Source organism: Pleurodeles waltl, chromosome 9 (genome assembly GCF_031143425.1).
Source record: "Pleurodeles waltl isolate 20211129_DDA chromosome 9, aPleWal1.hap1.20221129, whole genome shotgun sequence".
Classification (NCBI taxonomy): domain Eukaryota; kingdom Metazoa; phylum Chordata; class Amphibia; order Caudata; family Salamandridae; genus Pleurodeles; species Pleurodeles waltl.
The window spans coordinates 1,079,488,917-1,079,506,128 of record NC_090448.1 but is presented as its reverse complement, the minus strand read 5'-3'; the positions used below and the strand labels follow the sequence as shown (position 1 = coordinate 1,079,506,128).

Sequence of the window (17,212 nt, the reverse complement as noted above, 5' to 3'; positions counted from 1 at the left end):
TTGCTGTGGATTAATAATGTTACTAGCACATAACAAAACAGAACCAGTCAGATGATGATTTAGTCTTCTGGAATTGATAAACCATTAAAGGTTTTAAGTCTAATTGATGGCAAATTGAATATCTTAATTTCTGTTCTTCACTTCTCTAATTTTGGTGCATGTCTTTATAATGTTAATAGTACCATTCCATTAAGAAGCTCATAAGTTTATTGCACCATTTCTTTGTGTGGTATACACTTACTTCCAGAGTTGTATTGTGGATTATCCCTAGCATAATAACCTGCGAGTCTCTGGCAGGCATAAACATGTTTTGGTCAAATGTACATGCTTCTAATTAGGCCAAAGTATGACAAGATATACGTTTGAGGTTTACGTTTCTGATTGTGATGTCTGTGACTTACTACTTTTGTGGGCTAAGAGACCTAGCTGTGGTGTGCTTTTTTCCCCTGACGAGGTCATTGGGGTCAAGAGGTCCATAGATTGCGGACTCTTCATTGAGGATTTGAACTTCAAGTGATGTCGTATGTTCTCAAAGCCAAGATCATCAATGCCATGTCCACATCTGCGGCCCTGAAAACTAGTATGAAGAGGTGGGGGTAATTGGTGGGGATTGAGGGTCCCGTCTCAGTGCCCGGGTATCAGGATGTGCTCCCACTGTGTTGCCTTTATTCCCCTTAAATGCAGAGACCATGCCCAGAGAAACGTTTCTCTTGAACTCAACCAGAGTGTTCGGGTCTGCAGACTGGGCTTTGTTACCACTGACTGGGTTCCTCAGCAGACTAAAACAGCCAAAGTATACAAAAGTGTTAACCTTTAAGGTCTTCTCTGCAACTTTTTTGACCACTATTACCTTAAAACTACTGAACTGATTTACATGAAACCGCTGAAATCAAACTTTTTAACCTAACTGCTATTTCTATTCTAGTTCTATTTTGGCATAAATCCATATGGAGATTTTTGTTAGAAGCCTGAGCGAAATTTCCAATCACAGCTAAAATTAGGGAAATATTTTTTTTTTTTTTACTCCACTTACCCTTTTAGACTTTATTCCCAGGGACAGAACTGAGCAAAACTTGGCATGATGGATGTTAGCTGACTTAGGTTTTCATTTGCTAAATCTGTTGTCGATCCATCCACAGCATTTAAAGTTCTAGCCACATCACAAAAACACCTTTTCAGTGGAACCTATGTCCTACCCATTACTACACAGTGGTGATTGCCACTGTGTAATATATAACACACATACAAGTGAGTGAGATAATTAATATTGATTACATACCTAGTATAAACAACTGTGGGTGGCCACTCCTCAATGATTATGGCTGAATCCAAAGGTTGCGGTGGCAGTTCCTGGAGTTGTGCTGGTAGGTAGTATGCCACTGTCACAGAGCGTGTGAGCTCTGACTGAGAGTCATTAGTGTGAACAATAGTCACTATCGGAATTGTCATTCCCAGATACACACCTGTAAAGAAGTTGAACAGCACAAATGACTTCAAAAAGCTCCAGCCAAGATAAGTTTAGATGTACTGTAGTTGTGTTTTGAAAAATAGTCAGTAATAAATGTGGATTAAAGTTAATAATGCTCTAAATTTTTACAGAAGTCACATCAAACCCAAATGACTGAAAATGTTCTTGGAGCTTCTGTTACAATTCAGATATTCATGTGGTGATATTCTAATTTTAAATAACGAAAACTGAGGTCAGTGTTGTAGTTTGCAGCTGCTAGTTTATTTATGAACCAGGTTTAGATTAATGAGTCTTTGGTGGAGTCAGGCTTTCTAAAAAATACGTTCCTGATGGACTTCTATTTGCACTTAACTCTACATCCCATTCATATTTTACTTTATCTGATGGAGACATTTAGACGCAGATTCCTTACCTTAGAATTTCCCCCGGCGTTGTAATGGATCCAGAAGATTTTTCCCGAGCAGTACCCCTGTGTGCCATCAGGTGGCTTTGTCCCGTTTCGCGCATTGTAGTTGTACATGCTGTAGTGAAGTTGTGGTCACTTATATAGGCGCCACCTCGTCTCGCGGGTGTCGGTTCTTTTCTTTCCATGCCAGTTACCGCAGATCTGGGAAAAGCTACCCTTCTGTTGTTCTTTTTGACAGAAATTTTTCAACATTTAATCGAAATATTTTTGCGGTGTTGAGGATGTCTTCCAGAAAGACTGGTTTCAAACGATGTGGCACCTGTCACCACACCATGTCGGTTACAGGCCCCCATTTGGCCTGTTTATGGTGTCTCGAGCGCAACTCCAAGTTGTGCTCAGACTGCCGGGCCATGGCGCTGAAGACTTTGAGGAAGCGGTCTCTGAAGCTGCTAGTGGCTTGGCAGGTGACACCGCATTGCGTGACTCCTCAGAAGTCTCGATCCTGAACAAGGGGAAGGTTGCGGGACCGCTCCAGGAGCACCAAGTCCTCCTTGTCCCATTCCAGGTTCTCAGAGCACTCGGCGACCTTCGACTTTTCCTCGTCAATCGACTGACATGACAAGTACGGAACATTGGGGTTTCTAGCATGGCTCAGAGGAGCCGTTGGCCGTGTGCACTTCACACCATCCCCCATTTCCGGGAGCTGAAGCAACCCACACTCGGGTAAGAGAGTTTATTGAGACCACGCACCACGTATTTGAAAGGGCCGGCCCCTCTGGCACTCGTTCGGGCCCGGTGGAGACTGAGGGGGCCCCATCGGGTTCCACGCTGTTGGACTTCAACTCTGATGGGCACCTATGGGTCTGATCTATGATTCAGACCGACGCTGGTCTTGCCACCGTGACCTTCCCCGACTTAGGTCTCAGTGTTGATGCTCCCTGCTAGGTTGGTGTCAGTCCCATTCTGATCCCACACAACTCAGTGTCGGAACAGCATCAATCGATGCCGAGGCTCCTGACACCGACAGGACTCGTACGTCGTAGGTTGCCATCGGGCCCTTATTCTGAACGGGTAGGCATGGGAAAGGAATTGAATAGGATACCAGTTGGAGACATCATTGAACTGGTGTGAGGAACTAGGAGAAGCCAGTGGTCTGGATACTTATCCAGACACTGACTTGCTCTGTTCCCCTACCATGGCAATGGAGGAGGGATAATCTTTTTCAATGCTGGGGAGAAGGCACGGGAGGTCCTCAACCTCAACCTGTGTGTCTGTCAAGGCTAACATCTTGATATAAGTATTTCAGATCAGAGCTTCCTCATCTGAACCCCTGCTCCCCTTTAATGAAACACTTACAGATGTCCTCCTGGAAACTTGGTCCAAGCCCAGCACAGGGGCCACCACAATTGCCTGCCCCAGTCGCCCCACCCCAGGGACCCAACTTCCCTCACCCAACACCCCACCCTGAGGACTTGGTTGTCCAAGCCTCGACCTCCCATGGCGTGTTCCCTGCCGTTCCCCTCGACAGGCATTCCAAAAGATTGGACACCTTGGGAAAGAAAATGTTTTCTTTCAGCAGCCTAGCGCTGCAGTCGGTGAACACTGCATGCCTTTTCGGCCTCTACTCCCACACATTAAGGGACACAGTTCCGCAAGGTCTGCCACAGGTCCCAGAAGACAAATGTCTCCCAAGTAGTGAAGGACGGGAGAGATGTAGCCAAGTTCACCATCAGGTGTGGTTCGGATAGGACCGACTCGCTTGACAGAGCGGTTTCATCGACAGTGGCATTTTGCAGTCCTGTCTGGCTGAAAACATCTGTTTTTTCGGGAGATGTCAAGGCAAACCTTATGGATATGCCCTTCGATGGGATACGTGTCTTTTGAGAGACGGCAGACTCAGTGCTGGAGCACTTTAAGGACTTGCGAGCTGTGGCTAAGTCCTTGAGCCTCCCAGTGACCCCACGTCCCCAGACTGCCTTTTGCCCTTTTTGTGGCTACAGAGGGGGCGTGCCACTGCACCATCCCTATGTCAGCTACAGTCTGGCGCAAGCTTTGCATGGGCACGGTGCATACCAACCCTGTGGGTCAAGTAGCCAGAGGTCGGCCACAACCACCAATCCCCCGGCAGCTGCACCTTCAAAGCCCTCCTAATCTTCTTCTGTTGGTGCCCAGTTGGTGGGAGAAACCAACATCATCTCCACCACTGGCAGTCCATTACATCAGACATATGGGTCTTAAAGATCATTTGAAGGGGCTACTCCCTTCCCTTCAAAACCTCCCCACCTTCTGTTCCTTCAGCACACGATCGGCTGATGGAGGATCATTTGACCTTGCACTGCAAGGAAGTTGTGGCTTTCTTTGCCAAGGGAGATAGAGAGGGTTCCGATACCAGAAGTAGTAGGCAGTGGGTGGTATTCTCGCATTTTCTGATACCCAAAAAGAGCAAGAGTCTTTGGCCTATCCTAGATCTTCGAACCCTCAATCTCTTCCTCAAGAAAGAGAAAATAAAGATGCCCACTTTGGCTCAAGACTTGTCTGTCCTAGACCAAGCAGACTGGATGGTAGGGTTGAACTGGCAGCACGCTTATTTCCTAATTCCATCCTGCCTGCCAACAAACGTTGCCAGCAGTTTATGGTAGGCCACAAGCATGTTTAATTCACTGTGCTCCCCTTTGCCTTACCAGCGCCCCTTGGGTGTTCACCAAGGTAATGGAGGTGATCGCAGCTCATCTGCAGAGATCAGGGGTGCCAGTCTTCCCCTATTTCGACGACTGGCTGATGAAGGCAGCTTCACCCCAGGCTGTTGTCTCCCACCTTCAGACTATGGCGGACCTCCTGTATTCACTGGGGTTCACTATCAACATGCCGAAATCACACCTGACTCCCTCTCAAACGCTCCCTTCCATAGGAGCTGTTCTGGACACAGTGCAGTTTCGAGCCTCTCCTCCTGAGGAGTGAATCCATTACAGTGCTATGATACTGCTGTTTCAGCCTCTATCCTGGGTTTCGGCGAGAGTGACTCTGAGGTTGGTGGGCCTTATGGTCTCCTGCATCCTGCTTGTGACTCATGAGGGCTCTGCAGCGGGACCTGAAGTTCCAGTAGGCGCAGCATCAGGGAAATTTCTCTGACATGGTCCAGATCTCAGAGGGAACTGAAAAAGACCTGCAGTAGTGGCTACCGAACCATGATTGGGTCAGAGGCAGACTCCTTTCCCTTCCTCAACCAGATCTCACAGTAGTGACTGATAAGTCACTCCTGGGACTGGATGTCCAATTGGGAGAGCTGGACATGAGAGGACTCTGGTCTCGGCACAGACCGGACTCCACATCAACTTGCTGGAGGTCTGATCGATCTGACCGGCATTAAAAGCCTTCCTTCAAGGGACAGGTAGCGCAGGTGTTCATGGGCAACACCACTGTCATGGGGTACTGCAACAAACATGCCTGGCTGGGGTTGTGGACCCTATGTCAGGAGGCCCTGCGTCTCTGGACGTGGCTGGAATAGCAGGGCATATCCCTGGTGGTTCAACACATGGCAGGTTCTCTGAACGCCAGGGTGGATGAACTCAGTAGCCATTGCCTAGGGGATCATGAGTGGTGTCTCCATTCGGAGGTGGTCAAGGTCTCTTTCAGCAGTGGGGAGTGGCTTGGTTAGATCTGTTCGCCTCCAAAGACAATGTGCCATGTCAGCAGTTTTGTGCGCTGGAGTTTCAAAGGCGGCTGTCGCTCTGAGACTCTTTTAATCTAGAGTGGAGCTCGGGCCTCCTGTATACCTTTCTGCCCATACTACTTCTATCCAGAGTTCTCAAGAAGATCAAGAACGACCGGGCATGGAGAGTCTGGTATCCCAAGCTGATCAGCATGAGCCTTATAAGTCTGATCAGGCTGCCCCTTTGGAGAGTTCTCCTGTTGCAGCAGGATGGGAAGGTCCTCCACCTGAACCTGTCAACTCTATGCCTTCATGTGTGGAGATTGAGTGGTGACAGTTAACAGCCTTTGATCCACCCCCCATCCCGAAGTCTGTAATGTAATTCTGGCAGCCAAATGTCCCTCTATCAAGACATACACCTGCTAATGTCAAAAATGTGTAAATTATTTTACAAAAAAGTCTATCGACCCTCCTTCTGCTTCACTTTCTTATATCCTTCTTTTCTTTCTTACTCTTGCCCAGCAGGGCTCTCCTCTGGGTACTCTAAAGGGCTACCTTACTTCACTGTACGCCTTTCTGCGGGTGCCTAACCAACTCTCTATCTTTAAGTCCCCTATTGTAAATAGATTTCTTAAGTGGTGTGTACATATGTTTCCTGTTTCTCCCTTCATTATCGCTCAGTGGTATCTGAATCTGGTTCTCACCTTCCTGATGTATGCTCCTTTTCAGCTTCTGCATAATTGTCCCCTCCACCTGCTTACCATCAAGACAGCCTTTCAAGTGACATTAACATCTGCTGCCCAAAGTGTGAGTGAGCTGCACTAGGGTCTCTTTACTCCCAGAAGTGGTGACTCTATTCCACATGGGCCAGTCACTCACCCTGCTCACCTTTTACACTCATCCACATCCCTCTAAAGAAGAGAGGCTACTCCACTGTCTGGACCTAAAAAGAGCAATGTTCTTCTGCCTTGACCGTACAAGAGAGTTCCAGGTAGACAACCAACTCTTTGTGGGTTATGTCGGAACGAAAAAATGTCAAGCAGTACAGCATCAAACTGTTTTGTGCGGGTTGTTATCCTGTATGAAGATCTGCTGTGCTTTGGTTAAATAGCAGCTTCTTGAGGGCCCATTCCATCAGAGGAAAAGCTGAAACCACTGCGTTCGCATGTGGACTCCTGGTCATCTGTGGGCATCTCTGCACATGTTTACCAAACACTACTGCCTGGACTGTTAGGTCCACAAGGATGGTCTTTTCAGCTGTTCAGTCGTGCAGGACTTTTTAGTTTAGTAAGTTTGTCCGCTGCCCACCGCCAGGGATGGTATTGCTTGGGTATCTATTCTAAAGTAAGGAATCTGCATCTAGATATCTCTATCAGATGAACAAGTTACTTACCTTCGGCAACGCATTATCTGGTAGAGACAATATCTAGACGTAGATTATTTATGACCCACTCAATCGTCACTGCTCTGTGGACACATTATTAGGGATGATCCCTTTCACTGCCCTAGTTTGGACACGGCAAAGTCAGTGCATTTCATGGCTCCGTGCTCCTGGCTTGGAAAGTTGTGAAAGGTAAATGACACCCTCATGCTGTGGTGGCACCTATATAGGTGACTGCAACATCACTTCGGCGCGTACGACGATGCGTGGAACCGAATGAAGCCACCTGACGTGGGTACTGCTCATGAAACATCTACCGGATCCAGTCTAACACCTGGAGAAATATTAAGGTAAGGAATCCGGGTCTAGATATTATCTCATCAGATAATGTGTTACCGTAGGTAAGTCACTTGTTCTTTATGTAAAGTGGAAAGGTGCGAAGATGTTTACAAAATCCTTTCAATGTATACAATTATCAATATGTCAAACATTGACTGACTTTTCTAGTGAGGAATACCAGTGGCAAATACTGTTAGAAAGTTATTTGACCCAACTGATCATGGTTTGGCTGGTACAGGCAAAGCTGCTTAGCCTGTTTTACGGTTATACCTGATTATAAACGAGAAACAAATGCTGACATGACGATGTGCTTTTGGGTTGAAACTGGAAAGAACAGAGTTTTACTGCACTTGTGCTGCTTTGACACGGTTTGGTTTCTGATAGAGACTTCTAACCACAGATTCCTTGTGTTCAAACATTATGCTGGTGTCAGACTGGATCCGGAAATTTAAAGCAGTACCTTTGTGTGCTGGTGTCAATGAATTTGCATCATTGTCACTCTACACCATAAGGGATGTGCACAGGCCTATATAGGTACCACCCATGCGTGCTGACATCATTGCCTTTCTTCATGTGCCAGCTAATGGGATCCGTTGCTACCCCTTATGTCTTTGAGCCTACTTTTTTCAAGTATTTTCCCTAAAATATTTTCGAGTGTGCTAGGGAAATGTCCCCTAACAGATCAACAGGGTTTAACTCTTGTGGGGAATGTTACTGAGAGATGTCTGTCACTGATCCCCACTTGTTATGCCTGGCGTCGTCCCATGACTCTGTTGACTGCAGTGACTGAGCCCAATTGCACCCTAAAGCTATCCAGGTGCACGAAGGGGAGCTGTTCGTCACTGGAACACTCCATGTTGGTTGAAATCTTTGGGGGGGGGTGAGGGGGGGTCACAGCTGAATCCTTCCCACAACAAGTCGTCATATAGATTTAACGCTTTGTCTAATAATAAAAAATAGGAAATCTAAGCTGGACTAAACCCCGTCACATCAGTCCAAATTCTCAGAGTGGGTGTCCTTGCTCCTTCAGTACTCGCTTATGAATTTGTTCCACAAAGCATGTTCCTGATACTACCCCACACCTTTCCAGGGCAGGGGAGTCTCCTCAAAAGCTTTAGAAGGTGGCGATGCGCTTATTAGCACAACTACCTCATTCTGGCGCACCTTTGTGTCCCAAGGAGCCAAGAGGCCCCTCTTCTGTATTTATGCTGGCTGGACATCACTTAGTGCCTATTGAGCCCTCTGGATCGGTACCGGACTCCTTGCTGGTGCTATGACCCATGCTCGAGCGTGATACACGGACACAGATGCTGACTTCACTGATGCAGGATGAAGGCAGTCATCCCATGTCGGCTGTCTATCTCCAAGGCCTAGACTTGGGTCGCATTCAACACCACTTATTCATTCCAGTGATGGCAATCCATCAGATGTGGATTCTGCCTCCTCCATACCCTGCTAATGAGAATGCATCATTTGCTATCGTGATGCAAAGGGCTGCTGACATCTCCATCTGCCATGACCAATGGTTTAGCCAAAATCCTCAACCAGGTCAGACCTCTAAGGAGCCTCACTTTCTGTTTAGTGAGCACTTATTGATATCCCTTTAGGAACCTGGGCTAAGCACTGCTTGAGGCCCCTGATCAACTGACAGATTGCCCTCTAATCTCGCCTTATGTTCGGTGAATGCTACCTGCCTTTTAGGCCGATAAACCTACTTACTTTGAGACTCAGTGTCTCAGATCCTTCCAATTGTTCCTGAATAGGCTCACGCTATAATTTCCCAGGCCTTGCAAGATGGACTTGAGGTAGGTAAATTCACAATTCGTTGTGAGCTTGACACACCAGTTCTTCAGGCAGAGCAAGTTGGCATCAGTGTGGCCACCCGCAGACATGCTTGGATACGGACCATGGTTTTTTTGGGGATGCCCAGTGCAGTTTGATACACATGCCTTTTAATTGTTCTGCCATTACAGGAACAAGGCAGATTCAGCCTTGAGCTCTTCAAGGACAGCAGGGCAACAGAGTTCTCTCTGGACCTGCCCTACCGCTCCACGTCAGACCTCATGGTTCCAGCCCCTCTGTGGCTTCTGTAGGGATTTTCAAGATGGTCAACTACCACTGGATAAGCAACTTCCTTAGTCTCTACATGGTCGCAGTTCCCACAGACAACAGGGGCAGCATGGTGCCCAGTCTACAGCCCCTCCAGCTGCCACAACTTTTGAACTTCTTTAGCATGTCTGCAGTGACGGATTGCCACCCTGTTAGCGGCAGGGTATGGAATGTCCTGCCAGGGTTGCAGACCATCACCTGTACAAGCGGGTGTTGCAAATATCCTAGCGGGGTTATGCACTACCATTTCTGGAAACCCCACTATTACCAGAATGGCTGAGAACCATCTGTCACTTTTACGTTCGATAGTGTAGGCATCTTTAACCAAGGAAACCATAGAGAGGGTACCGGTCGTTGTTATTTCCACTACTTTCTGGTGCCAAAGAAGATCAGAGGCCCTACCTAATTTTAGATTTTCTCCCTCAACACCTTTCTGTGGAAGGACAAATTCAAGATGCTCTGCTTGGCCCTGGTCTTGTCTGCTCCCAACCATTGGGACTGGATGATAGCGTTGAACCTGCAGGACACTTATTTTCACATCCCCGACCTACAGGCTCATATACCCTATCTATAGCTTGTGGTGAGACAGGAGCATTTTCGGTTCACTGTGCTTCTCTCTGGCCTCACCAGTACCCATCAGGTGTTCGCGAAAGTGATGGCGGTCATTGCAGCACATCTTCGGAGGTCAGTGGTTCCAGTCTTCCCTTACCCCTACGACTGACTGCTCACCCCAGGCAGATGTCACCCACTTCAAGACTATGATGAACCTTTTGACATTGTTTGGGTTTATTGCAAACATGCCAAAGTCGCACCCAACTTCTTCCAAGATGCTTCCTTTCATCTGAGCCATTCTGGACATGGTAAAGTTTTGCACTTATCCTCGTTGGCTTAGACTCCAGGACCTTAAGTCTATGATCTTGATGGTTCATCCTCTTCCTTGGATCTCAGTGATAATTACTCTGAGGCTGCTGGGACTGATGGCCTCCTAAATTCTGGGGCATAGCTTCGAGGGGTGGGGGTGTAGCTTCAGATGGGTCTAGGGTGCTACACCTTTATAATATATGGATTCTCTAGTAAATAGTTGGGTACAGGTGCGTTCATTTGGATACAGTGAAGTGGCTGTCTGATTTCACCAAGGATTTTCACATGCACACACAGACACAAAATACACTCTCTCCTCTGTTTTGAAGTTCTTAAAACTGCTGGTTATTTTACAACGTACTGTCTTTTAAGTAACCCTAACAATCCGAACTGCTGTCCCTTTCGACCACCCCTTAAGCCCCCTCATGCTCTGCTTCTCATATAATGTATTTTAACAGTATATGCCAGTGTGATTGTTGGGAAATTTGAAGCTCACACTCCCCCAGTCTTACTGACCACGCTACACCCCTGCCTACATCCTCCTGGTCAAGCACGCCAGGTGGCATAGGAGAGCTCTGCCAGTGAGCTTATCATTCGAGGCATCTCTCTGATCTGGTCCAGATTCTGGAAGGAGACTGCAAAAGATCTACAGTAGTGGTTGTTGGCTCCTGATTGGGTCAGTGGCAGGCCCTTCTCCCTACCCCACCCAGTGCTGACAGTTGTGACTGGTGCATCACTTCTGGGTTGGGGTGGCGTCTTACAAGAGATGGAGATCAGAGGCCTCTTGTCTCTAGCGGAAGGCCGGCTTCACATCAACCTGTAGGAGCTGTGAGCCATCCACTTGGTGTTGAAAGCCTTCCTATTCATCAGAGGAAAGCTGGTTCAGGTAGTCACGGACAGCACTGCCGCAATATGGTACTGCAACAAACAAGGCTGGATTATGTTGTGGACCTGAGCCAGGAGGCTTTGTGCCTCTTGTCGTAGCTGAAATGCCAGGGAATTTTCTTAGTGCTGCTGCACCTGGTGGGATATTTGAATGCCTGGGCAGATGAACTCGACTGTCGAAGCCTTGTGGATCATAAATGGCAGTTACACCCTGAGTTGGTGCATGGTTTCTTCTGCGAATGGTGAGAACTTTGGCTTGATCAGTTTACCACAGTTGAACGTCCAATACCAGCACTTATGCGTGTTGGAGTTTCTAAGGCAGCTCTTGCTCTGAGACCCACTTTACATAGAGTGGAACTGGGGATTCCTGAATGCCTTTTCTCCAATACCTCTCCTACCCAGAGTTCTCAAGATCTGATATGACCAAGCCCAAGTCATCCTAATGGCTCCATATTGGGCACGGATAGTATGGTATCCCAAACTTCTAGGCATAAGCAGCTGTTCTTCAATTAGACTGCCCCTTCTGGAAGATCTTCTGTTACAGCAACAAGGCAAAGTCCTTCATCCAAACCTGCGCTTCTCTCATCTCCATGCTTGTTGATTGAGCAGCTGCAGTTGTGCTCTTTTGACCTTCCTCCTGAGGTAATGGATGCCACTCTGGCAGTCATATGTCCCCTTCACCCACCTTCACTGTCTCTATATGCCTACCACTGGGATAAGTTTGAGACCCGGTGTGCTGCCAAGCAGGTAGACACACTTCATTCCAAACTGTCTGGGGTCTTCTTGTTTGTGCTGTCCTCAGCTCAGCCAGGCTTTGATTTGGGCACCGTTAACAGCTACCTGTCGGCTATTTCAGACGTTAGGTAAATCAGCATTCCTTGTTTCAACCACCTGCTGTGCTGCATCTTTTGAAAGGTTTACAATATTTGGTTCCTTCGTCTCCTTTTATACTGGCCCAGTAGGATTTGAATTTAGTTAACACTTTTCTTTTGTGCTTTCCATGTAAGCTTTTGTATATCTGTCCTCTATGGTTGCTTACCCTCAAGATAGTCTTTCTGGTGGCCATAAGATTGGCACGGGGAGTGAAAGTGTTTCAGCCCATCTCTTTTAACCCACTTTCTACCAAGACATGCTGGTTCTTAGGAATTGCGCCTCCTTCCTGCCAAAAATGTTGACTCATTTTCACGTCAGGCAAAACCTAACCCTCCCGACGTTCTTTGATCCACCTCACCCCTCTGAGGAGTGAGGTTACATCCAAAAAGAGCCCTCTGCTTCAACACCTATCTTACCATTGATCAGTTGTTCCCACCCTTTTGATTCCTGAGGACCCCCAATAAATCACTACTGGAAGCCGGGGACCCCCAAGCAATTTGTACGATTTAAATTTCAAACATTAAAACAGTAATTCGCAAAAAATACACAAATAAGTACACACCAAACAAATACTCGAATTACTAAAGATTAAAAAAAAAATATATTACATTTTTATTTAATGAGAAGGTTGACGCTGCATCTCAGCGACTAACTTTTCAATGTTTGGTTTTATTTAGGAAAACTGAATCCTCACGTCAGATTTTACATTTCCCAAGCAATTTCTGTTTTTATTTTTTAGGTAGATAAAATGTGAAAAGGCTTTTTCACATAAATATGTGGTGGGGAAAGGAAGTAAAACTATAAGGGCCTCATCTCGCCATAGTCTCTGTGTCATGTATTTAATTTTCTTTATAGCACCTCTCATACCAGCGTATGGTGTCGGAGAACTTTACAAGGGACTACAAGGTGTAGGATTCACATATCATCCACACTGGTAGGCATTTTCTAAGAGTGCTTGGTCTGGAGAAGCACAAACTCGGGATTCAGAACATAACACAGTTGTTGGCGTTGACTTTAATAATAAGAAAGCCTTTTGGAGTATAAAAGATAATGAAAGACTGGGGGGGGGGGAACATAACTTTCTCATTTCTGCCATGCAGCTCTTTGATGGCAGTTCATAGATCACTGTGCCAAATTACAATTGTAACTTATGAACTGCACAGTAACAAAAGAACCTGTGTGACAAAAGAAGTAACCCACTTTTCTTTGCACGATACATGTTCTTTGCAGCAGGCATTTTAACCATACCTTATATGAGTCAACAGTGCTATTAGACCAAACTCGCATTTCTCTCCAGCAGGTACATTAATCACCAGTGTTACCTTGACCCATTTATTTTTGCTTGAAAGCTACTGGATGTACAAGGAACTTTGCAGTGCTTTTAAAACTGCTGCACAAATGAAGTAATAAATATAAACACATGTGTTTGTCAAGAGGTCTTTAACTGGAGAAGTGCCTTCCTGACAGCCCAGGTCTACAGACCCATGGGGGGGGGGGGGCGCGGACCACAGGTTGGGAACCGCTGAACTAGATGGATGATTAGCTCTTTACAGGATTCACAGGAGCAAAAAAACAAAGGCGAGACAGTGTTGCTGAATTGTGCTCTGCATTAGGATCTGCTACACACTGTCTAAGAAGCAGCCTCTGGAAGGCTTATGGACTTATTTCACCAGAGCCAAGGCTGCTACCACAGCATTGGCACGCAGAGTGCCTCTCCTGGACATTTGCCAGGTGGCTATGTGGGTATTACTCTCACAAAGCACTATTGTCTTGACAGCCAAGTCCAGCAAAAAGGGCACTTTGCCCACTCGGTCTGCCAGACCTTTTGGTCTGAGCCAGTTCACAGACCCAACTCCTGGGAGGTATTGCGGTAGCATCTTAAGGTGAGGATTTTGCAGTGAGAAGTCTCAATCCTAAAAGCTGGTTAATAACCTTTGGTAACGCCGAGATTCTATGTAACCGCAGAGTCCTCACAGACCCTGCCAGACACCCTGTTCTGTTCACCTCAAAATATCCCAATTTAGGAATCTGCACAGTCGTCATAAGCATTCTGATTTTGGCTTCATGCCTATAGGCGTGGAAGAATCAAGAAATCGGATGTCAGGGCACCTGGGTGGTTCTTATATAGATCTGTGCACCTCTCTTCCGGAGCAGAGTGATGTCGATGTGAAGCCATCACTTACATCTGCTGGTGCGCATGGATACTGCTTTGAATTTTTGGGGTCCTGTCTGACGCCTGGGGAATATTCTAAGGAGAAAAACCTGTGGCTAGGTAGTCTCTACCTAAAAAGGCTTTGCCGTAGGTAACTTGCTCGTCAAAGTAGTATAAGTGCAACTCAGACAGCAGTTATTGATGTGATGTTTTTAATTTATTTTTTCCATGGAAAAGTAATTATTCCCTGTCTTCCGTTGTTGCTTCCGAAAGGGGTTACAGGGTTACATTGCTGTTAGGATATTTTTATAGGGAAAGAATTCACTGTAGTTCAGGATCGCTCATATGCTTAAATATTTAGTTGGGTAGTGGCTTGCCTTTTCAGACTGGCACTAGTTGGAGGAAAGGATCTCTTTAATCAGCAATGATAAGAAGCATACAATGCTTTATTTCTAGAGCTAAACATATAATCACTTATGTTGTAATTTCTTTCTAAGCTATGAATTTGCAGTCTGATTTGGAAAGTCTGTGTCTATAGAAAACATGGGATTTGACAGGTCAGCAGAACAGACTTATTCCTGGAAAATGGGTGCTGTGAGACTTGGGTGATTTTCGTGGGTCTATCTACCCTTCCTTGCTAGTTCCAGTGGCTCCTCTCTTTCTCACTCAGTGCTACTATCTCTTTTGTCTCATAGTCTGTGTTTCTTTCACTTGCTTCTGTGGTGCTTCTCCCCTGAATTTCCTCTAAATGCCGGTGTCTTTTCAGACACTTTATCCTACTGCGTCTGAGTTTCATACAGAATGTGGGTCAGTGTCCTGGCACAGCACACTGACCAATGCCACTAGGATTCAGAGAGATGACAGCTACTGCTCTTCCTCTACTTCCCTCTCACAGCGGAGAACTGCTCCATGGTTTTTTGGTTCACCATGAATCTGTTATCTTTGCAGATGAGATCTGGGAACGAGGAGGGCCTCAGCCCTTTTGTGGAGGAACTTTATAGTAGTCATTTTGTGAGGCAGGTTAGTGAAGTGCACTGGGATCAGAGGCAGTCATCTGGGTTATAAAGGTTTGCCACCCTTGGCTATACCTTTTTCCGCTGCTCAGTCTTGCAAGAAGCCTTGAGATTCTTCACACTGCATCCCTTTCTCAGATACAGAAACATGTGAAAAGAAGGCCAGTGTTTTTCCCCCACTCATGATTTATGTCTGTGTAAGAACGATAGTAACTGGAAAGTGTGACAGTATTTTTATACCCATGCAACTTATTGGCCTTTCTCTGGTGAGCTGCACCCTCTGCTACTCCTGTTTACTTAAGGAGGCCACATCCCCTATGCTCCTATTGCTTCCGTTTACTGCCTTTCCAACTGCCTGTGATAAGCTTCTATCTATCTCAGTCCCTTACCTTTCTCTCCTTAGTATTACCCTCTCCCTCCATCCTTGCCTGCCTTGCCCTTCTCTCTCCCTGAGCAGTGTATATTTCTGTCTTCTGCGACACAAGCCCCCTGCCTTTCTCTTCCCTTTTGCTCCTTCTACGTTCAGTGCACCAGGTTGTGTGAGAGCTAATCATGGTGATGGATGAGTGTGACTGGGTGCCTAGTCAGATGGAGTGAAAGAATGACTGTTGGAGTGATTGAGTACTAGAGAAGGTGCCAGATCAGTTTGAGGGAGTGCATGTAAAAATGAGTGAAGGTGAGGGGCATGGGTGCATTAAGTGAGTGTGCTCATAGAGAGTGAATTCATGAGTGCGTTGGTGTGAGACGGGTTGGATTCCTAAGTGCTTCGGTGTGTATAAATACATCAGTAATGGAGGGTCATGGGCGAGGTGGCTTTGTAGCACTTTTGGGTGTTCAACCCCTGCACAATGTCTCCAAGGTCTTGGAGAGAAAGGTTTTTGCTCCCTAAGAACCTGCTGTAGATATTCAATCTGATTATGCCAGACAGTGGTATTAAAGCATTACCATGTACGGAATCAAGCAGGTGCAATAGAAAAGAACGCCATTTCCCAATCCCAACAAATAAAATGTAAAGTTGACAATTTACTCTTGCATGCAGTGAATCCGGTCAGTGACACATAGTGATGGTAGAGATTTGTCAGGGATGAAGCAAGATAACATTATTTTGGCTACAAAGTGAATTTTTGTTTGTATCTGCATTTTAAAGGTAACCCAGCTTCAACACACTTAGTATGCTTGAAATATGAAACACCTATAATAGTTGCTTGTTGTTTGATGTGAAGAATGTGCACTGTTTGCCCAGTGCCACGTTTACTGGGATAGGGCCCCATCCACCCCCCCTCCCCTCGCATAGACAGTGATGCCATGAAAGAATCTCAATAGTACAATATGGGATACAAAGAGAAGGAACTGGGATACAGCAGATCCTTATGGTTTCTCAAAAAGTGCACACAACTGTTGATCAGTGGTCCATTGTGGACAGTTTTGTGACCATAGATGGTTACTGGGAGATTAAAGAGGAGTTTCAATGAAACTTCGAGGTTTGAGTAGTCAAGAAGATTAGTTATCCATTTTGACTAGTTGGGTGGGATCGACTGAGGAATTCACAAACTAGAATGAGAGATGCCATGCACTTTTATCCTGCTCTCCCACTTCACCTTTCTACTCATCCTAAAAACAGAAGCTCTGCTGAACAGGGTGCTTAAAATATAATTCTCTGTAAACACCATTCCCGTGATTAGTTATAACGCAAAAAACTGAAGACACTGAAAATGAAAATTTGAAACTGTACATATGAATTATACTGAGCCTCAGTGAAGTTATGTTAACTGGTTCTCAAGGAACCTGACAGATGTTTGGCCTTCAGTTTACCAAATGTATTGTCTCGTTCTTGGTAACGACCTGCTCTCTAGTATCTCGCCCTGTGGGTGGGAGTGTATCTCCTTCATGCTTGTCAGGAATATTAAAAGGATGCAAAAGCTTATGCTGTTGAAGCATGATTACTGTGCAGAATTTCAGCTAAACATGACAATATATTTTTTGAAACACTCAGCTGCCACCCTCCATTCATACTGGGTTATATCATATGAGTTTCAATCAATCAATCAGTGTTTATATGGAGCAGCTGCTCACCAG

General features: G+C 46.0%; 2 protein-coding genes across 3 annotated transcripts in view; one reads left to right on the top strand and one right to left on the bottom strand.

Annotated features, from left to right (window-relative positions):
* FANCM (FA complementation group M) overlaps window positions 1-17,212 on the top strand; it is a 666,273-nt gene that overhangs the window by 182,474 nt on the left and 466,587 nt on the right. The gene's annotated exons all lie outside the window — the stretch shown is intronic.
* The window catches only part of LOC138260329 (heme-binding protein 1-like), a 64,218-nt gene that overhangs the window by 2,098 nt on the left and 44,908 nt on the right, over window positions 1-17,212 (bottom strand). Inside the window, exon 4 of the mRNA XM_069208719.1 lies at window positions 1,280-1,463. Coding sequence (XP_069064820.1) covers window positions 1,280-1,463 — 184 coding nt within the window. The remainder of the gene's footprint in view (window positions 1-1,279; window positions 1,464-17,212) is intronic.